Source organism: Vombatus ursinus, unplaced genomic scaffold (genome assembly GCF_900497805.2).
Source record: "Vombatus ursinus unplaced genomic scaffold, bare-nosed wombat genome assembly UNPS02014786.1, whole genome shotgun sequence".
Lineage (NCBI taxonomy): Eukaryota > Metazoa > Chordata > Mammalia > Diprotodontia > Vombatidae > Vombatus > Vombatus ursinus.
The window spans coordinates 42522943-42545195 of record NW_020954564.1 but is presented as its reverse complement, the minus strand read 5'-3'; the positions used below and the strand labels follow the sequence as shown (position 1 = coordinate 42545195).

Here is a 22253-nt window from a genome sequence, read left to right as displayed (position 1 = left end):
ATGTCAGACATGTAAGTTGGTTAGTTTAGCTGAACTGTTTTTTTCTTCTTTTTTTATTTTTATGACGATGGCTTTCTCGGAGGAGGACGGGATATACTGAGGAATGTGAATGATGTAAAAACAAAAGGTATACTAAAATCTTATTTAAAAAAAAAAGTTGAGAAAAAACAAAACAAAACAAAAACAAACTTGCTCTCCCCAAAGCTAGGTTGCGTGCCTGGCTTTCCCTATCAAAAAATTCCTAGTACCTTTCTCACAATATTCCCAACATTACAGCATAAAAAAGAGCTCCTCCTGGAAGTTAGCAGCCACTTGTTGGGGACGCTGTGGTGGGGGACGCGCTGTGAGGTTCAGGTAGTGTTTGGACAAGATTAGCTGAGGTCCTCCCAAACCTGAAGCAACCCGTGATTCTGATTTTGTTTCCGTGATTCCTCTCAACCCCTGCCTTTTCCAGAAACCTCCAGCCCTTTCTCTAGCCAACTCCTCAAAGCCCCACCCCAACTCCGGCTCCTTCTGCTCTGCCCGGGTCCCTACGCGCCCCTCCACCGGGAGAAGGAAGCGTGAGGTCGGCGGGAAATCTACATGTGAAACCTACAGGGGCAGTTGGCTGGGAGGCGTGACCTCCCCGATGCCTGAGCCCTGATTGGTCGGGCGCAGTGAAGGGGCGGGGCGTGGAGGGGCGAGGTGGAGGCGGGGCGGGGCCCGGGAGGGGGTGGCAAAAGCTAGAACTCCGAGGACCCCTTCACTGATTATCTGCAGCTGTAGCAGCGGGAACTAAGGTTACCACCCAGCGGGACCATGTCTGACAAGCGGCCTGTAGAGACGGACCCAAGAAGCCGGCGGCTCCCGAACACCTTCAATGGTGAGTTCAGGGCTGCGAAGTCTTCCTACCGAAGCCCGCTCCGCATTTACTACCCCTGGCACCACCCCATCCCCCTGATATCCCTCTGTTGTTATCAGTTATTGGGGCGGAGGGAGAAAATCATACTCACAAATTGTTAGAGCTGAAAGAGACCCTAAGCTCATAGGGTGTCAGAGCTAGAAGAGAACCTCGTACATGAAAAGTTAGAGAACATCTAGTTCAAACCTCTTATTTTTACAGATGAGGAAACTGAGGACCCCACGGGGTAAATGAATTGCCCAAAATCACAAATCAAATCTGCGTCAGAGCCATCTTCATTTAGAAACCTCCCCTCTATTTGTCAGCCTTCCTAATGTACACCCCCCCACACACACATACAACACACACATACACACACTTTATTTTTCCCATAGGAAATATTCACAACTGTCATATTCAAATTAGCCTCTGGTTCCTATACCCCGGGTACCCTTAAGGATTTCCACTTTCACTCACTTTGGCAAATCCAATTCCCACTCCCACGGTCTTGTTGACTACCTTAGAAATGTCATGACATTTCACAGTGGATGGAGAGGTTGTGTAGTCTAAAAGGTCCGTGAAGATGAAAATGACTTGCTTGGAGACACAGAGCAGATTAGTACTGGAGCCAGAACTTAATCCAAGGTTTTAAGACTCCCAAATCAAATTCCTCTTCCAGTATTAGATGATGACCCTCTTACCTCTTCTATCTGCCATCTCTCAATCTTCAAGGATATACATTTTCTGAAAGTATACTAGACCAGGAGTGAGTTGATCCAGCTCTGGTGGGTACTAGTTCTAAGAGTCCAGGTCCTAAGGCCCTTATAGAGCTACCATTCCATGATTATATGATTCTTTTTTCCACCCTGAGTCCCCCAGGTAATCTTTATTATTATCCCTCCTGAGAACTCTATACCATGCTTCCACCTTCCTGGAGCAGAGAAAGGAATCTCTGCTCCTCCTCAGGGTCCTTTGGATTTACAAATAAAATAAGCTCAAGCTCTTTCTCCCTTCCCTAGCATAGGTCTTAAGTTCTTATGCCTATAGGGCCCAATATTGTACCTGTGAAGTTTTGCCCTAGGTTTCTCAAAATGTAGTGTTGGAGACTATTCTCTTTGACATTATCCCACTTCGCTTTCAGCTTTTTTTTTTCTTCTTTTCGTGCCCAGTGTCCAGTTCCTACCTCAGACTAGGCAAATAACCTCTTTCCCATTCCTAAAATATTTTGTACCTACCTCACTTAGCCTTCAGCTGAACCACTTAGGGTTTGAGGTGATAATGACCTAAGATGTTACCCACCCCCACATCCTCCTTGCCCTAGTAATTGCACTTTCTTAGGACGCTTTTCAATTCAATAAACATTTATTAAGTGCCTACTATGTGTCAGACACTGTGCTAAGCTCTGGGGATACAAAAGAGGCAAAAGACTGTCCCTGCTCTGAAGGAGCTTATAATCTAATGGGGGGAAACAACATTCCAACTATCTACAGGATAAATAGGAAATAATCAAGAGGGAAAGCACTGGAATTAAGAGGGATTAGGGAAGACTTTCTGTAGAAGGTGGGTTTTTGGTTGGGACTTAAAGGAAACCAGGGAGGTCACTCAAGACCAAAAAACCGTGACATTAACGGCAACATTTGTGGTGCACATTGGAAATGTTTCTTCACTGCAATCTCATAAGATAAGTAAAGCAAATGTTATTATGCTTATCAGAAGCTTCTCCCAGAAACAAAAGTGGTCTCTTTAATGCCAGTATTGTATCCAGTACGTTATAAGGTTGTGAGAAATGGACTCACAGTGTCCCTAAGAATGACAAATAAGTATGACCCTGAGGGCAGTATAAAGGCACATAGTAGATGTGAGTAGGCTGCAACTTTTCATAAATAAGGAACTTGAAAGAAGAACTAGAGGAATGTTAATCTGGGATATTTATACTCAGAAAAAGGCATTGGGTTGGTCTGAGGGCCAGAGTGAAAGTGACAGGTCGACAGATGGCCCAGGGAACCATCAGATCCATGAGGTGTAAGAAGTGGACAAAGGTTTACAGCAGGTTGGCTGGATCTTCTGTGGCTAAATTAGGACGCAACCTGAGCAAGAGTGACACCCACAATGAGCAAGCGTGAAAGGGCTGGAGTCGGCATCCATTGAAGGGAACAGCCAAGGCAGTGATCTCACAGATCCATTTGAGTATAGGCCTTATACATGAAAAAATCCCAGTTTGAGGTCACTGGACTAGTAAATGTTAGAACTGTACTTAACCTCAGGCCAGTCCTCTCTTGGTTACACTGGGCTGGCATGATATTAGCAGGAAGAATACTAGATTTAGAATTTGAATACTAGCTGTGCTACCCATTATCTCTGAACACCTGGCCAAGTCATTTGACTTCTTTGGGAGTCAGTTTTTTCATCTTTAAATGAACTCATTTTCCAAGGTCCTTTCCAGCTCAAAAATCAAGCCAAAGGAATTCATCTCTAATGGTGGGAAACTTCTGGCAGAATAACATAGTGAAGGAAATAATGTTTGGTTAGTAAGTGGGGGGTTTCCAGCACACCTCAAAAAAAGACCACTAATGTGGCTACTGGTTCTGCTCACTTAGAATACTAATAGTTTTTGTCCATTTTTCTCATTACAAAGGGCTGTATATAATCTCATTTGATCTTTAGGACAACCCTATGAGACTAGTGTTCTACTTTCCAAAAGACAAAATTGAGACTCAAGAATTAAAGTAAGTTTCAGAGCTGGAGGTGGATTCTGATTCTTCTGTCTCTTAAGGTAATGGCTTAGTGTTCTTTTCTCCTAAGCACAGCCTGGGTTTCTCTCTACCACGCCCGTCCTTGCTGCCCCACCAAGCTTATCTGGTCTATCCAGAGATCTTCATTTCTTACCTGACTTCTGGGCTTCCCAAGGCGGACAGTTAGTTCCCTCCCCAAAAGGGAAAGTAATGAGGAGGGTTTGATAGCACCTTAAGATATACTTTCCTCTATAAACCTGAGAAGCAATTAATACTAGTATAGTTATTCCTATTTTATAATTAAGGAAACTGGGACTCAAGGAGATGAATTTTCTTGTTGAAGGTGACACTGTAAAGTATGAAGGGCTAGAACTTGAACCTATGTCTCCAGGGTCTCAGTCTGTTGACTGAAGAGGCAGAGAACCTAGTTTCAAATCTTGGCTCTACCATTTACAAACTGTATGACTTTGGGCAAGTCATCCTCTTTGAGCCTCAGTTTCCTCATCTGTAAAATGACAGATGTTGAACTAAATGACTTCTTAGGTTCATGCCTCATTAATATCACCAACCCTTCCCTGAGTTCATCTGTGATCCTATCACTGTTGCTACAGTATCTGTTATTAGATCGAGAACTCCTTGAAAGCAGGCTCTCCCGCCCATACACACTTTTTTTTTTTTTTGTTTCCCACTCCTTAGCACAGTACCTGGAACATAATAGATGCGTCAGTACCAAGATGACATCTGTTGAAATGAAAGTGTTTGGAGGTGTGTGTGGAGACAGACTACCGGCATAAGATTGGGTTTAATCTCTGTGTTAACTCTATCCCTAATCCTTCTTTTGTGAGCTTTATTCATTCAGCAAACATTTGTTAAGCACCTACTGAGTGCAGAGCCCTGTGCTTAATACATAAGAGAATAGCAAAGCTTGGGTAAGACACTTCCTACCAATATCTACTCTTTTCTGTTGAATGACTGAGAAATGGGACACTGTAGTGTTCCAAAAAAATAAAAATTTCCCAGATGTGAAATTGAGAGATACAAGATGGTTGTGAGTAGTCTGCACTATATTTCAAATAAACAACTTCAAAGGAGAACTTGATAAGAGGATGTAATCAGGCAAAATGGATGACTGAAAAGTAAATTGGACTGGTCACGTAAGAGATGATACATGGACAGCCTGAGTGTTGGAGCACTTAGTAAGCACATACTAGCCCCTGTATTAAGTGCTACGGATGCAGATACAAGCAAGCAAGACGTCCTTGACACCAAGAGCTTTCATTTGAATAAGGGAGAACAAAGATCTGGAAAGGGAAGGTTGCAAGGGTATATACTGGGGCCAGGAAGTGGCATGGCAAGATAAAGGCTTAAAGTTCACTTCTCAAAGCTGAGGGATCTGGGGGCAGAGTCCAGGTTACCCAGGGGGCAAAGGTAGAAGTGGTGATCAGCATAGAGAATGATTGCCATGGACTTGGCTGGGCCAGGAAGTGGTCATATCATTTATTTTATGTGATAAGTACACAGAAGAGGGGCAAACAAAGCATTATGGGAGATCCAACAGGGAAAATCCTCACTGACCAGGGAAGGGCTTCCTAGAGGAGGTTGGGCTTTGAAGCATGGGTAGGAATTCAAAGGTAAAGAGAAGTAGAGGGTCATGGAGGTGACACAGTAGACTGGCCCTGGAGTCTGGAGGACCTGAGTTCAATTCCAGCTTCAGACACTTACTAGTTATGTGATCCTGGGCAAATCACTTAACCCCAATTGCCCCCCCCCCCCCCCCAAAAAAAAAGAGAAAGAGAGAGAGAAGTAGGAAAAGTGTTTTAGGTTATCAGAGAAAAACATGAGCAAGGGCATGGAAGTAAAAGAGAACAAGGCATAGGATCATCATTATCATTTATAGCAGGACAGGATATGTTCAGGAGGCAGAGAGTAGTAGAGTCTAGACTGAAATAGACTACCTGGAGGAGAGTAATGTGAGAGGCTTTCATAGAATCAGAGCCAGAAGGAACCTCAGAAGGAAGGAAATAAGTATTTGTTAAGTACCGACTGTATGCCAGGCCCTGTACTAAGTGCTTTACAAATTTTATCTCATTTGATGCTCACAACAGCCTTGAGATATAGGCACTATTATTAATCCCATTGTATAGTTGAGGAAACTGAGGCAGATAGAGGTTAAATGACTTGCCCATTGTCACACACCTTTAAGTTTCTGGGGTCAAATTTGAACTCAAGTTTTCCTGACTCCAGGGCCAGAGCTGTGCTGCCTAGCTACCTCACTTCATTAAAGAGATGAAGTGACATGTTCACTACACAGGTAGTGTCAGGTGGGAACTGACCTCTAAGTCCTTAGTTTTCCTGTAATATAAAATGGAGATGATAATACAGTCATTAGCTATCTTAGGGAGTTGTGAGGTGTAAAATTAAAGTGCTATGTAAATGGTTGCTAATATTAAGACAAAATCTGTGGCCCAGAAAGAAGAGAGAATTAGATTCTGGGAGATCCAGTAACCAAAAGGCCATTAGGTCATGATCCATGTTCTAGAGCTGCATTTCTCTCATTATGTAGTCTGGAGATCTCTGGGGATCCCCAAGGTTCTTTCGGGAGGTTCAGGAGGTCAAAGCTATTTTCATAATGATATAAAAATTTTTCATTGCTAATGTGGTAAATATCAATAGGTATAAATCACATAAAAGCTTTTTGGTGGGTGCTTAATAATTTTTAAGAATGTAAAGGGTGGGGCAACTAGGTGTCTCAGTGAATAGAGCAGCAACCCTGGAATCAGGAAAACCTGAGTTCAAATCCGACTTCAGACACTTACTAGCTGTTTGACCCTGGGCAAGTTAATTAACCCCAATTGCCTCAAAAAAAAAAAAAAAAAAAGAATGTAAAGGGGTTCTGGGACCAAAAAAATTTGAGAACCACTGTTTTAGAGGAAGGGGAAATGGAAGAGAGAGGGAGAGATCCGAGATTTGAGAAGGAAAAAGAAGATGAAATCTGAAGAACAAGAGATCTGGAGCTTGACAATCCCCTAGGAATCAGAGGGAGACAGAACTGTTTTCTGTGGGGTTGACATGTCTGGGTCCCTGAAGGGAGAATGAACTGGATAGAGGTTTCATGTCTGGGGCACCAAAAAAGCAAGCATGGCATGCTTGAAAGAACATTGATTTTGAAGTCACAGGACCTAGACTTGAACCCTGGCTCTGCTACTTACACCTTGGTGACCTTGAACAAATTACTTAACCACTCAGCACCTCCATTTCTCTTCTATAAAATGAGGGCAAAGGGAGTATGTGGTTAACCTAATGAGCTCTAAGGTCGTCTTCTAGCACTAAAGCTACAATAGACCTGAGCAAGGAAATAGGCTCGGATCCCAGAGGGAAGAAGCAACCAGAGAGAACTGAGGTTGGGAACCTGAGAAGGGACTAGACAAAGATCTGAGTCTCAACATAGAACGAATTTTAGAGGATTGGGAGATCCCATTGGAGTGGAATTAGGTTGAGTTTTGGGGCCCTCAAAAAGAGAGAACTCGTTTGGAAAATGTGAGGTCAAGACCTGAGGGGAAACTATTCCAGCTTCTGGTCCCAAAGGAGAGGGGATGAAACTAGAGAAAAAGACAACTGATTTTGGCAGGGGGCAGAAGAGAGATCTGGGACCTGAGTGGGGAAATGCAAGTAGAGAGAGGACCTGTGTCTAGGAAACATGAGGTAAGAGGTCCCAGAGAAGACTAAGGAAGGGTGCCTGGATCTTGAAGTAGGAACCAGTGATTAAGGAGACAGCGGTTTTCTGGGAGATCGAGAGATTCTTGTCCTGAGCTGTGGCTTTGGGGTTTGGGGAGAGGAATGAGATGAAGAAGGCTAAGCAGAGAGACTGCATGACTGCCTCTTCAGCATACAGTGGATGGGATTACTTTGCAGGTTGGCCATGATAGTCCTTCCAGCTCCAAGATTGTGTGAGCATCAATATTCTTTGAAGAGTCCTTAACACCCAAACTTGCCTCCTCATTACACTGGCTGATAAGATGGGAGATATGAGTAACTTAACTTAGAAGGCAGCTGTTATTCCTTTGCTAGTCTGGTCGATGGGATAGGAGGCCATATTGAGTTTGATAAGGTTGGGGGGACATAGCCAAAATTTTCCCTAGTTTGTACTTCACCCTCACCTGCAGAAATAATTATTTGTTTAATATTTTATTTTCCCCCAATTACACCTAAAAACAATTTTAACATTTCATTTCTTAAAATTTTGAATTCCAAATTCTTTTCTTCCCCTCCCCCATCATTGAGAAGGCAAGCAATTTGACATAGGTTATACATGTGCAGTCATGCAAAACATTTCCATATTAGTCATGTTGTGAAAGAAAACACAACCAAAAAAACCTCCAAGAAAAATAAAGTTTAAAAAAAACAGACACCTGCAGAAATTTGCAGACAGATTGGCATCTAGTCCTAGCCTCACAGGACATAACAGCCCTCAATCATCTGTCTTAATTAATTGCACCCTGAGCCTGCTCCATCCCTATGAGAACCCTTCAAACTTGGGAGAGCAGTGCCCCACCCATTCCCTGGAAGCTGAGTTTATCAAAAATGTTGTTCTTCTCTGTCACTCCTGGGCAAGAAATTAAGGTCATAACAGGCATTAGACGTCTGTTTTTGTTATATGTAAATATGTATTTAAGAAGAGATCTTTGGGATAGCTCTTATTACATAAAAGGTCTAAAAATTGTTTGGCCACAAACTGGGCTCTTGACAATAGAAGTCATGTTGCTAGAGGTTGCTTAGCAAGCTACCTCAGAGACAAGAAGGAAGGCCAGTAGAATTATCATTTTAAAAAATTCTCATTTTTGCAGAGTTGTAAAGTTCACAATGTTCTTTCCTCACAATAGTTAGGTGAGATGTTGCTTTATTAGTGTGGAAGGAACTCATCTTTCCTGGAGGGTTTAGCATTACAAGTTTTATTCCCATATCATAGGAGAGAAACTGAGGCTCTATATTCTAAGTGCAGGAGTGGGGAACCTGTGGCCTTGAGGCCCCTGTATCTAAGTTCTCTTCCAACTCTAAGATGCCATGATTCTCTAGAGCACACTGTCCCTAATTCCAGAAAGCCCTGTGTAAGGCAGGATAGATGAGCTACTGTCTGCACTTGGCACCATCTAGAGTTTACTTGCACTTTGTCAGTTTAAATTCCTGGAGACAGAGCATTAGAGCAGAGCGACCCAGGGATCTGACCTAGTATGGCAATTCTTATAACGTAACCTAAATCATAAGACCAAAGCAGGATTCTCTTTACATCAGCATTTCTGAAATAAATAAAAAGAAGGAAGGAAAAACGCTTAACAGAGCACCTCATAGATTCAGAAATACTGGAAGCTATCATCTTTGGATTTGGGAAAAGAAACGAATCATCTAGCCCGTGCCCACATTTGCTGGGAATTGGTAACTAGAAAGAGAAATGTAGGCAGCACTTTCCAGGAAGTTCTTGTGTCTCCCAGAATGTGAGGCCATTTCAGTTCTAAACTGGTCTATCAACTTCTTAATAGTATAGTGGAAAGGCGCCCTGACTCGGTGGCCCAAAGGCCACTTTGTCAGGAGATCTCTTTGTGACCTTAGGAAAGTCACCTCTCTAATCATTTGTTTCCTTATCTTTTAAATGATTGGGTTGGACCAGATGACTTCTACCATCCCTCCTTGCTCTAACATCCTAAGGTCCCTCCCTCACTCCCTATCCAGCTCCAACTTTCCATGAGAGATACCAGAGCATCAAAACTTTGTAATGAAATAATGTAGATTGGTTGCAAAGAAACTCAGTGATTGGTAGCATTATAATTAAGAACCTGAACAACTCCCCTTGGGAGAATCGTGACAGGAGAGTAAGTAGGATCTTGGGACTAATTTGTTTACTGCATTGTTGTTACAACTGATAAAATTGTGGGAAACCCTGTAACTTCTTCATGAATTAATCCAAGTAAATAAATACTCAGTGGGTTATAAATTGTAGCCTGTGTTTAAAAAGACCCCAAAACTGAACTTGCTTTATGACTAAACATATTCTGGGAAACTACTTGAAATCTTAGTCACAGAGTTTTTATTGCTAGACCTGAGAAGGACATTGAGACATACTAATAGCAGTAGTTCACATTCACATGGTATTTTACAGTTTACAAAGTTCTTAGAACATAATGTCAGAGTTGGAAGGGACCTTAGAACACAGATAGGCCATGTAAAATGTAGAATGTTAGAATATGGAACATAAAACATTGGCTATGAAAAGGCTTTTGGAGATTACATAATTCAACCTTCTCATTTTACAAATGGGAAAATGGAAATCCAGAGAGTGATTTGTTTAAGATAGAAGCTTGAGAGGCCAGGGAGATGATGGACAAAGAAGTGGGAATTGAAAACAATATGATTGTAGTGTAGTAAAAATGTACTATAACAAAGAATTCCACTGGTCTCATTCCTTTGTATTTTATAAAGAAAAAAATTTTTGAAGATGGATATTTATAGAAAGGTTTGGATGAAGAGTAAAAAACCTAAAGATGGTTTGCCCATTATCCCAATTTCTCAGGGGGTGGGAGGGGAGTACCAAGGATCCTATATTCTGTTTAGTTTTGATCTTACTGGAGACCACCACCTATAAGTTTTATGAAGAGCAAATTAACATTTGAAAATGCAATCTTAACTTGGTTGTTGGGATGAGAAATGATCACACATGCAGCTATTAAGTAATACAAGAAGCGAATTCCTTCCTATTTTGCATTTTATAGAATTAGTATTGTTGTTGTTGTTTTCTGGAAGGAAATTTATCTAGTTATCTAGTGTGACATTCTCATTTTCAAAGAAAAGTGATGCATTCCAGGCACTCAGCTAGTCTTTGGTAGAGGTAATAGCAACCTTAAAAACAGATATTGAAATTAGCAAAATGTTGGTTATGATTTTATATATAAACATTACTATATAGTGAATATGATTCTGATATTTTATTACTTAATAACAAAATTTGATAATATTTTTGAGTAAATTTTATTGTTGAATATATAATAGTGTATCTATTCTGTGTGTATGTGTGTGTGTTCCAAAAGTCTTAGTGCAGAGTACTGTCCTAGGTATTGAGAAAGATATACGAGGGGCAGCTAGGTGGCGAAGTGGATAGAACACCAACCCTGAAGTCAGGAGGACGAGTTCAAATTTGGCCTCAGACACTTGACACTTACTAGCTGTATGGCCCTGGGCAAGTCACTTAACCCCATTGCCTAGCCGGGGAAAAAAAAGAGAAAGAAAGAAATACAGATCAACAAGACTAGGTGCCTTTCCTCAAGGAACTTGTAGTTTGCTAGAGTAATATGACAAATATACAGGAAACTACAGTACTAAACAGATCTTAAATGTATTAGAGAGCTAGAAAGTGCTACAAATATTTGGAAGAAGCTTTTTGTTGGAGATTGAGGGATCAGTGAAGGTAAATAGTGTGGTATCATTCTGTTGCATTGAAGAAACATTTATAGTTTGAAAAGAAGTGGTAGAATTTCTGCCCCGAGGAGGAACTTACCATTCAGGATCATGTCATCATCAGAATAATAATAATAACTTAAATTCCCATAGATATTTAAGGTTTACAAAGTATTTTCCTCAACCTATTCCTATAGAAGCACTATTGTCTCCATTTTACTGATAAACTGAGGCTTGGAGAAATGAAATGTTTTGCCCCAAGCCACATGACTAATTAATTAATTAGTACATATTAGTTATACATTATACATATTAATACATATTAGCATGGGGAAATTCAACCCAGACCTTCCAACTGCAAATCCATTGTTCTTTCTACTATCACTGCTTGGAGAGTAGAATTTCATTATACTTTCTTGCATTTAAAAAAAAAAGTATCATTTACAGAAAAGGATAAAAAAATTAAAATTTTGGAAATGTAGATTTTTTTAAAATATGTAAGAGAGAGCTCTGGATTTGTGATGAACTCTCAGCTTCTTATAAACTGTTTGACCTTGGGTAAGTTTCTTCCTTTCTCTGAGCCTCAGTTTTCTATTCTGTAAAATAAGGGTTCGGGTTAGTTTATCCCTAAGGAGATCCTGAATGTTATGGCATTCTAAATTCTAAAGTCTATTCTAACTCTTAAATCTTCTTAAGGAAGATGAATAGTATCCACTGAATGAATGAATGAACAAATGAGAGAAAAGGCATTTATTAAGTGCCTATTATTAAGTGCCTACTCTGTGCAGAGCACAAATAGAAAAGAGAGACCATCCCTGTTCTCAAGGAGCTTAGATTCTAATAGGGAGAGACCACACGTAGAGGAGGCTTCTGTAGCAAATAGGATGGAAAGGCCCAGTGATCCTTAGGATTTAGGAGCAAAAGCAGATGGTAATACATCTTCTTTAGTCTCATTTCTTTTGGTAAAATGACATCCTTTTCTGAAGTTGAGCTACTGGACAATGCCAACAACTTTGTTAGTAACAGCCTTATTTTCTAGGTCTTCAGTAACTGAGGCTACTGAGGAGTTGAAAGGTGCAGCACCTCCAGAGGGGTTTCCTTTCCACAAGCATTGCTGGCCTGGCACTCAGCCATGTGGGCCAGGCTGGAAACAGGTCAGTGGTCTGGAGGGCCAATTCTATTCTCAGGCTCTTGGGCTTCACTGCCTGTCAGTGGCAGTTGGTTGGCAGTTGGTGTTGGAGATGTCACAGATGGGGCCCTTCCAAAGGGTTGCTCCCTTCATTTATGGCCAGCAGGATCAGGATAGAAGCCCGGCCGTTGATATGGGTGGTACTGCTCTCTTCCTGGGGCTCTTGGGCTTACCCTCCCATCAGTAGCAGTTGGTGATGGCGGCGGCTATGGCGGAGGCTATGGCAGCGGCAGTGGCAATCAGGCCCTTTCTCCCCAAGGGCTGCCTGTCCTGAATGATGGCTAACAAGGCTGGGTTAAAGCAGGGCTGATGGGTAGTGGGATGGGTGCTGCTGTTCCCATGGCTCTTGGGCACAGGGTCCTGGGACTGTCTCCACCTGGGTCTGAAAGGAAGTATAGATTGAGGTGGCAGGAGTATTTTGTTTCTGGAATGTCTGGCTAGTTAATGGTGGGAACTTTTTTGTTTATTCTCTTTGTGTATATATCTATAATTTATTGAATTTGTGTTTTTAACCTCTGTGTCTAGAAGTTTGTCTTATTATAGAACTGTCTCTAATCTAAAATGGACTTTGCATAGTGATACCATGTCAGGGCTTATATTCCCAGTTGACTTATCTGTTTATCAAGGGAGATATAGTTAGTGTTCATAATAAAAATGGACTTCTCTTGTTTAGCAAGGCCTGGGAAAGAGAGACAGATCATCAGAAAGAAGGAATTGACATGCTAGTTCCTCATTTTTGTTTCTCCTCTAACCCCATTTTGACTTCATGAGATCACACATCTGGTGGATCTGTTGGACAGTGTAGAAATATTAGGACAACTTTCTCTGAACCTCAGTTTTCTCCTTTGTAAAATGAGGATGATAATTATTGCACTACCCTCCTTCCCAAGGCCATTGTAGGAAAAATGCCTTGTAAGTTGTAAAATGCTTATCAAAATGGGAGCTATCATTCTTAACAGAGCAGTGTGGAGGTGATTAGAGTCCTGGCCCTGGGGATTAGAAAAACTGCATTTGACTCCTTGCTCCCCTACTTACTAACAGCATGACTCTGGACCAATCACCTTATTTCTCTGTTTCCTAATTTGTAAAATGAGGATAGTATTACTTCCACTGCTGGGCTTCTTATGAAGGGCCTATTATGTGCTGGGTATATGCTGAGGACATTTTATGAAGAAAGAAACCAAGATTCAGAAGTTGATCCAACTATCAGTAGTTCTATGGAAACACATTGCTCCATTAAGACTGCTAAACCCAGGGTCAAGAAAACCTGAGATCCAATATGGCCTCATAGACTTAGCAGCAGTGTGACCCTGGGTGAGTCACTTAACCTCTGTTTGCCTCAGTTTCCCCTACTGTAAAATGGAGGCAACAATAGTGCATACCCCCAGGGTTATTGTGAGGACAATACGAAATAATATTTGTGAAACATTTTGCAGACCTTAAAGCACTACATAAATTACTGGTGATGATGATGATGATAATGATGATGATGTGGAGGTTTGGATCTGCCTTGGGAGAGGGAGTACCACATTGATGAAGCTCTAGACCCTTGAAGAATTTCAGCAATTCCATTAATAGGACAATAAGTCCTATTAATTGGGGACTATTGTGAATTGTATCCAAAAGTGTGTTTTTCTTGTCCCTCAGAGGGGAGATTGAGTCCCCAAGCACATTGTTAGTCTTAATGTTTTCTCTATAGTATGCTGGCCCCAGGTGGCATTTCACTTAATATTAGCAGGCCTAAGTAAGAGACCAGAAGAAACTCATGACTCTGAACTATGGTTCTTACCTCTTAACTGGAGGAGAGAGAATCTGAGGCCTTGTTGAGAAGTTGGGCCTACAGAGGAGAAGCCCAGGGAATGATTGCCTTCTAGTACTTAAAAGGCTCCTGTGTGTTTGAGGGTGGCTTTGTCGAGTTATTTTGCTTGATGCTAGAAAGGAGAACTAAGAACAATGGGTGGAGATTAAGAGGAAAAGACTTACACTCAGCTGAGTGTAAGGAAAAATGTCTACATAATTAGAGCGATCTTGGAATGGGCTAGGCCACCCTTGTGGGCAATGGGTTTTCTTTTCCTAGAGGTCTTCACATTAAAGCTGAGTAACCTCTCAGGCTTCATAAAGGGGAATTCTTAATTAAATATAGGTGTTAAGCATGATGGCTTTTGAGAGATCTCTTGTAACCTTGATATTGCATGAGTTTTGTGTGATTTGGAATTAGGACCCCTGGATTCTAATATCTGTTTTGTACTTGATGAGCTTTAAGTGGCCTGAGTTACATTATTCTCCTTGTACCTCAGTTTCTCAGTTGTCAACAGAGATAAAGGTTTTCTGCAAGTGTGCTTTCGGAAGAGGCTGTATTGATGTGGCTTTTGACTTTTAATACTTTCAGATAAAGGGTCAAGATAAACTTTGGTTTTTTACCCATGAAAATCTATGGCAGTATGGTATAATGTAAAGAGCTCTGAACTTCAGATCCAAAAACCTGAACATAGGTCCCATTTCTGTCCCTTATTAGCCCTGTAACCAGAGGCAAATCACTTGAATACTGGCCTTCTCAAATGGAGGCATTCACATTTATGTAAGCACTTTATAGTCCTTATTTCATTTGGTCCCCATAACAATCCTTTCATTAGGGGCTATTATTATTCCCATTTTACTGAGGAGAAACAGACTCACAAGTGAAGTGACATACCCAAGACCACATAGTGAGGAAGTGTCCAAGTCTTAACTCCTAGTCCATTGCTTTATCTACTACCTCCCAAGGTTGTTATGAAGATGAATTGAGATTATGTATGAAAGTTGCTTCGTGAAACTTTCACAGAGCTACATCAGCATCAGCTGTTGTCATGGCCTCCGCTTGCCTTATTGGTTAAATAGAAGGGCCTGTTGACTTTTTATTCTGTGTTTCAACATTCTGTGTTCTCACATCCTTTTTTGCACCAACATTCTATGTGTGGCACCGTTTTCTAAGTTTTAATTGATACATTATGATGATAGTCCTTCCTCATTTTATTCATAACACACAGCTTTAATCTACTCATATCCTTAGTTTGTGATGATATCTTCAATTCATTTTCTCTCTCTGTCCTCTCCCTCCCTCTCTTTCCTTCTTCTTTCTTCTCTCTCCCTCCTTCCTTCTCTCTCTTTTTCTCTCTGAATCTCTCTCTCCCTCTCTCTCCCCCCCCTCTCTTCTGTCCTCCTCTTTCTCTTCCTTCTCTCTCTTTCTGTCTCTCTACTTTTCTTCCTGAATTCTTGAATCACTCCAGGGAACTTAAAACCTTACTGTATTTCAATTTGTACCATTACAATGATCACAACAAACATTTAAATAAAATCCTTACCACAATTTTTTGTAGTAGGTAGTGCCAGGATTAGTATCCCCTTTTTAAAGATGAAGGCTCAGAGATGAAAACTGACCTATAATATAATCAAAATAAAGTGAAACAAACATTTTTATTAGGCATCAGTTTTGTGCAGAATACCTAAGGTCATCTGGCTATTAAGAATTGGAGCCAAGATGTGCACCCGGGTCTCCTGACTAACTCCATATCTAGTGCTCCTTTTATGCTACTCCAAAATGAATGTCATTCCCAGGCCCCCTACTCAGTTGTCAACTTCCAGGAGGCTGGGATAGTGCAAATTGAATCACTCTGAAGTGGACATATATATTGCAATTCACATTATTTGAAAGTAAAATTATGTAAGATATGGTCATTGGTTCCAGTCCAATGGAAATGCACAGTGTGAGTTCAAATAATGTGACCACTTCAGAATATTCTTTATTCTGTACTAATAATAGAGATGTAACTGTATTTCAGTAAAGGTGTGATCTCACTAATGTCTATACCCCCTCAAGTAGCACAGATTATAAGCCATGTATACCTTCTGATCTTGTGTGACTCTTGTCCTCGTCTTCCCCTAAATCCTCCGTGGGAGATCACGCCAACTTTTGGGCAACTTCATCTCTCTTGGCATTTCATGGGCACAAAGAAAGGAATTTGTGTGCCTTGTTTATCTTTGCCTTTACCTGCAGTACCATGCATACATTAGGTACTTATAATAAAGGTTTTTGGAATTGATGAGTTTTTGATCTGCTGTCCACAGGCAGCAGGTATAATATAAAAGGTACTGACCTTGGAGTCAGCAGATCTGAGTTAAAATCTTACTCCAGATGCTTAGCAGGGTGGCCATAGGTAAGTCACTTAACTGTTCTGAGACTGGCAGTGATAGGTCTGCTGTAAGGAAAGCACTTTGTAAACCCTTTAAATAGTATAGACATAGCTGTTACTTTGAAAAAGAATAAAACCAACTGTAGAGCAGATTTTCAAATAAAACCCTAAAAATTGAAAGCAATTTACATTTTATTAAAAAATAAAACACTTTGCCATAATTCTAAACTCAGCCTTATATACTTAGAAAGCTCAATTGTGTGGTGATGCCTGCCTTAAGACATAACCAAGAGCATCTCTAATAGCCTTGTCATAGTACAGTGGGGAAAATGCTGGATTTGGAATCAGAGCTTGAAACTTCATCTCTTGTACTCTGTGACTTAACCTCCCTGGACTCAGTTTCCATACCTATAAAATGAGGGGGTTGGATTAGATTGAACAGAATGTAAAACTGTGCATTTTACTCAGTGCCAGGTACTATGCTAAGCTCAATTCTCTCCCTTGCTCTTTGGGTGACCTACAACATTTATTCTTTGGAGACTCCATTGTTTAAAGCCACCTGGCGTCACTGGAAGACTATATCAGTACATCGAGGTTCTAGGATTTGTATGGGGGGAGTACAATAGAAAAACTCGATGGTTCCTGCTTTTAGGGAGGTCACATTCTAATTGGGGGAGACTGAAATGAGAGTTCAGCTTCATGGCAGATGGAGAGAGGCCAGTTGGTACTTAGGATTCAGTAGGAAAAATAGTGGGGCAGAAGTTAGGGCCAGGTGGACCTTGGGAGACAATGGCATGGCAGATAGTTCCCAACCAATCACTGTTGAAAAGAAGGTAGTGCTCCAGTGGGAGTCATAGTGGAGTGGGGTTCTGGGTTCCCTCAGGCAGAGGTAGGTATGAGGGAAGGGGGTGAACATCCAGATGATAATGGGCATCAAGAACCTGGAGGGAACTGCACAATGGGGATTAGAGTGGCAGGGTTAGGTGATGTTGGAGAGGTCCCCTGGGCCTGTTCTTGCAGATCCACTGGGTGCCAGTTGGCATGAGGGTGACAAGGAGGCTGGAGCAGAGGAGGAAAAAGGTTTCCTGCAACTATCCCTGCTGATAACCTGAAAGGGTCCTTTAGATCTAAATCTGTGATTCTCTTTCCCACTCCCCTTTTGTTTTCTCATTCTGATTATTTTGCTGTTGATATTGCATAACCTGGCACATCTTGCCTGCCTCCCAGGCCTCTTCTTTGATAGTTTATCTCGGAGGGGTATTGCCACAGAGAGCCATACAGTTCTTGATTAGGTGGGCTGACCCTTCCCTGGGTGTGGTAAAATGTCCATGACTGTGAGTCAGCTGTTGGGTAATCTGTATCTGAAGGACATTAGGTGGGGGACAATTAATAAAATTCCAATGACAGGGAGGAAGTATTGCCCTCTGCCTGATCAGTTGGCTTATTAGGTTCTCCAAACCTTAATTTGCTATTTTGCAGTCCACAGCTTTCACTTTTCGGTTCCTCATATTGATTGAATTAACACCCTCATTAACCACTCCTAATTGCTTGATTGCACACCCTTGCTGCTCCTTCACCAGCTTTGTCCAATCAGATTCCAAGTCTCAGAGGGTCTTTGTCCATGATGTGTTGCTCATTGTTCTGCCTCTTTCTACTTACACAACTGCCCTGGAGTTCCGCAGTCTCCTAATCAGGCTCCCAGAGCTTCCAGTCTTTGGAGCGGTCCTCCACACAGCTGCTGAAGTAGTCTTCAAGCTCGAGTCTGACAATGTGACTGACTCTCCAGCCTGCCAAACTTCAGTGGCACCCATTTCCCTCCAGCATAGAATACACACTCTTGAGCTTGCCATTTCAAGCCCTTCTCAGTGTAGCTTTCCTGCACACTGTTCCCCTCCACACTCCCTCTGTTCCAACCTAACTGGCTTCATTACTGTTCTCCAAACTCGCTGTCTCGGAATTCCAACTCCCAGATCTTCATCTCTTCCTACTTTGCCTAGGCCATTCCCCATGTCCTATCATGTCCTCCTGCTTCATCACAGCCTCTTAGATTCCCTAGTTTCCTTTAAAGCTCAGCTTATGTCTTATCTCCTAGAGGAAATTTTTTGGTTTTCCCTGTAGTTGTCTAATGCTCTCTTTGTTATTATCCCCATTTTAGAGTGGAGGAAACTGGGGCAAATGAGATTAAGTGACTTGTCCAGGTTCATACAGCTAGTAAGTTTCTGAGGCTAAATTTGAACTCGGGTCTTCCTGACTTACTAGCTCTATGTGTAGCACAGTACAGTGCCTGGCACGTAGTAGGCTTTATATAAATATTTATTCCCTTCCTCATCCCCATTATTTTATAATGAATGTATTTGTTGTGCGCTCTTTCTCTCTCTCCCTCCCTCTCTCTTTCCCTTTCTCTCTCTCTCTCTCTTCCCTGCCACAATTTCCTTATCTGTTAAATAAATGCCTGTTAATGCTTGTATTACCAAACACAGAATTTACTCTAGAATTACTCATATCTCCCATTTCCATAGCACCTTATGATTTGTAGGATCCTTTCCTAGCAACAACCTTGTTTTATATTCCTCCATTTTACTATAAAAATAGTGGTTTAGAAAAGTTGAATAACTGGGACAAAAACTGGAGACAAAACTTGAATGCAAAACAAGTGCCTCCAAACCTCCTCTTCATTTTATTATATAATGCTTCTTCTCCTTAGACACGAATTAGTTCCAATTCTCCTCTTCATTATCACCTTGGATAAAGTACTCAACTTCTGTGCCTTAGTTTCTTTATCTATGAAATGAGATTAATAATAACTGCACTATTACCTCATGGGGCTATTGTAAGGTACAATCAAAAGCACTTTGTAAACTTGAAATAGTAATTATAACTGTGAGCTTTGACCTCTTTAAAAAAAAGCAAAATTGGTTTCCAGGAAAAAACCCTCCTATTCATGTTCAACTAGATTGAATGAATGTTTAATACTGTACTCAAAAGGGTAAACATTGTGTTTTCAATTCCTTGTATTCCTTAGCTACTCATTTACTCTCTTGGAATTTACAACTGTAAAATGAAAAAATGACAAACCATTGTACACTGGAGTGTTGAAGAAAAGATAGTCTTCAAGAATGTTCTTAATGGTCCAGTAATACCAAACAATTGTTTCTTAGAGATACTATTGCATGGCTCTTCCTTAACAAGTTTTTCTGAGATCTTAAGATGTGAAGCTTTTTTTATTTTTATTTTTTATTTTTTACTTTTTGGCGAGGCAATTGGGGTTAAGTGACTTGCCCAGAGTCACACAGCTAGTGAGTGTTATGTGTCTGAGGCCTGAACTCGGGTCCTCCTGACTCCAGAGCCATTGCTCTATCTGCTATGCCACCTAGCTGCCCCAAGATATGAAGCTTTAAGCTTTAATTGGATAATCTAATGAAGGTTGTGGACCCTTTCTCAGAATAATGTTTTTAAATGCATAAAATTCCAAAAGAAGTCAAGTCAAATCAACAGGTATTTATTAAACACAATAATTCTGCCCACCTCCACAGAGAGGTAATGGACTCAGTGCAGATTGAGCCATTTTTCCCCTTTTGGACATTGACAGGGTGGAGTTTGTTTTGCTCAACAATACATGTTTGTAACAGTTATTTTTTTTCCTGCTTTCTCAATGGCAGGGGAAGGGGGATGTCAAGGGGAGTTACTGAGAGAATTCAGATCTGAAAATTAAATAAAATTGAAGTTAAAAAAACTAAACATTTATTAAGTGCCTACTATGTGCTAGACACTTCACTAAGCACTAGGGATACAAAGAAGGACAAAAATAAGGGAGTTCACAGTCTAAAAGGGGAGAGAATTACTTATGTGTATTATATTGCAATAGTTATAAATATATATTGAAATAGTTTCATATTGAAATTTATTGAATATTACTGAAGTAGTAATCAAAATGTTTTTAAAGTCCACAGACCCTAAATTAAGAACCCTTGATCTAGTCTAACCTCCTTATTTTACAGAAAAGGAAACTGATATCCCAGGAAGGTTGTGTCCTTCCTAAATCACACTAGTGACAGAATCAGAATTCTAACCCAGGTCTTCCACCTCCAGATCCACTCCTCTTTGCCTTTGAAGATTTCTTCTCAAGTAGATCAATAGAATTTGCTTATCATTTTGGTGAATTAGTTTTATTGTGATGTAATGTTTGGAAGGAAATTAAAATTTCCTTTTCTACCTGTCCAGGCTAGCGGTCATGTGGGAGGTGAATCTGTGGATTTTTGGTAATCTTGAAGCTTTAGGAGGTTAGAAATATGTCAAGATGTGTCACATAGAAGTGAAGCCTCCACAAAAATCTAGCTTCTCTGTTCATAATTAACTAGATATTGAATGTCACGAATTTAAAGAGGCAGCATGTCATGGTTGAAAGAACACTGGATTTCAAGTCAGAAGACCTAGGTTTCAAACTCATAATCTGTATAAATGATGGCAGTTAGAAGGCGTAGTTTCATATTCAGGGTTAACCATTTGCCAGCTATATGATCATGAGCCCCTTTCATCTCTCTGATTCTTCGTTTTCTCATCTGTAAAATGAGGGGGTTGGACTAAATGACCTCCAGGGTTCCTTCCAGTACTAACATTCTGTGTTCTGTGCCCAGCTGCATTTCATAAGCCATCCTCAGAGGACTACTTAATTTCCTTTTCTTGCTTTTCATCACTGAATAAACTTGGGTTTTAAAAGGCCATCATTTTCTTAGACTTCTAGCAAAGAAAAAAAGTAACCTGAATATCTGGGCAGTGTTCAGAAGGCTGAGGCGCCAGGCTCACGTACCTACAGGCAAATCTTGCAGATTTATGAAGCATTCACTGAGGACAGGCCACAATTCTCATAATGTCTCTCTCCCCCTCTCCCTCTCCCTCTCCCTCTCCCTCTCTTTCTCTCCCTCTCCTCACCCCCGCCTGCATCCTCCAGTATTTAGTGCACTGCAAATTTTCTATAACAGTAAAAGAGTTAACTAGCTGGTGTACATCTGTTCTTTGTTGGAGAGCCTCAGGAGGCCAGACTTAGGCCTGGCAGGGAGCCTTCTGCTGTCTCTTGCCATAAAGAATGTTGTTTGGAAATAAGAAAACTTACACTGTGGGAATCTCATATTTCATTATCAGAGCTTCTCCCAATGCATTCCCAATTTGGACACAGCTGTCTTGGGAGGTTGCCACTGACACCAGACCATTGGTAATTAGGGCTTTTGGTTTCTGGTTTATGATAGCAAAAAGGCTTGATAGAAGCCTTCTCCAAAAACACCACATTGGAGACTTTTCTTATAATCTCTCAGTGAATTGATTTCTTCTTGAAAAAGGATTATGTAGAGCTCTCCAAGATCACCTTACTATCATATAATACTTGGACTTGGAGTCAAAAGGACCTGGGTTTGAGTCTCAGTTTTGAAGCTGTGACCCTGGACAAATACTTTACCTATCCGGGCCTTGGCTTCTGCATCTTTAAAATGAGAATGCTATTTACATGGTTGTTCTGTAGAAGCCACTTTTTAAACCTTAAAGTACTATAGATATGGGATCAGTTAATAATAATAATAATGGTAATTGTTATTGTATGTATTATGTGTAACACATTTCAGAATTATGCTATTAATAATAAAAACAATGTGTATTATGAAGAAGTCCAAAGGGCAGACTCCATCTGCACCTAGGATCAATCACTGCTTCTAATACTTTCTTTCTTTATGACATTGGGAAAATCACTTAACCTCCCTGGACCTCAGTTTTCTCAGCTGCAAAACAAGACGGTTGGTTTAGATGACCTCTCAGGCCACTTTTACCTCTAGAACTATAATCCTAAGAATCCT

The 22253-nt window shown here is 40.9% G+C and overlaps 1 protein-coding gene across 2 annotated transcripts in view; it reads left to right on the top strand.

The window, feature by feature from the left end:
- Positions 1-718: 718 nt before the first annotated feature.
- Positions 719-22253, top strand: part of LOC114047131 (erythrocyte band 7 integral membrane protein) — a 43557-nt gene continuing 22022 nt past the window's right edge. The window contains exons 1-2 of one of the 2 annotated variants that reach the window (XM_027867886.1): positions 774-862; positions 12095-12209. In XM_027867886.1, coding sequence (XP_027723687.1) covers positions 12188-12209 — 22 coding nt within the window. In that variant the 5' untranslated portion in view covers positions 774-862; positions 12095-12187. Of the gene's footprint in view, positions 863-12094; positions 12210-22253 lie in introns of both variants that reach the window. The other variant, XM_027867885.1, reaches the window with a different exon arrangement.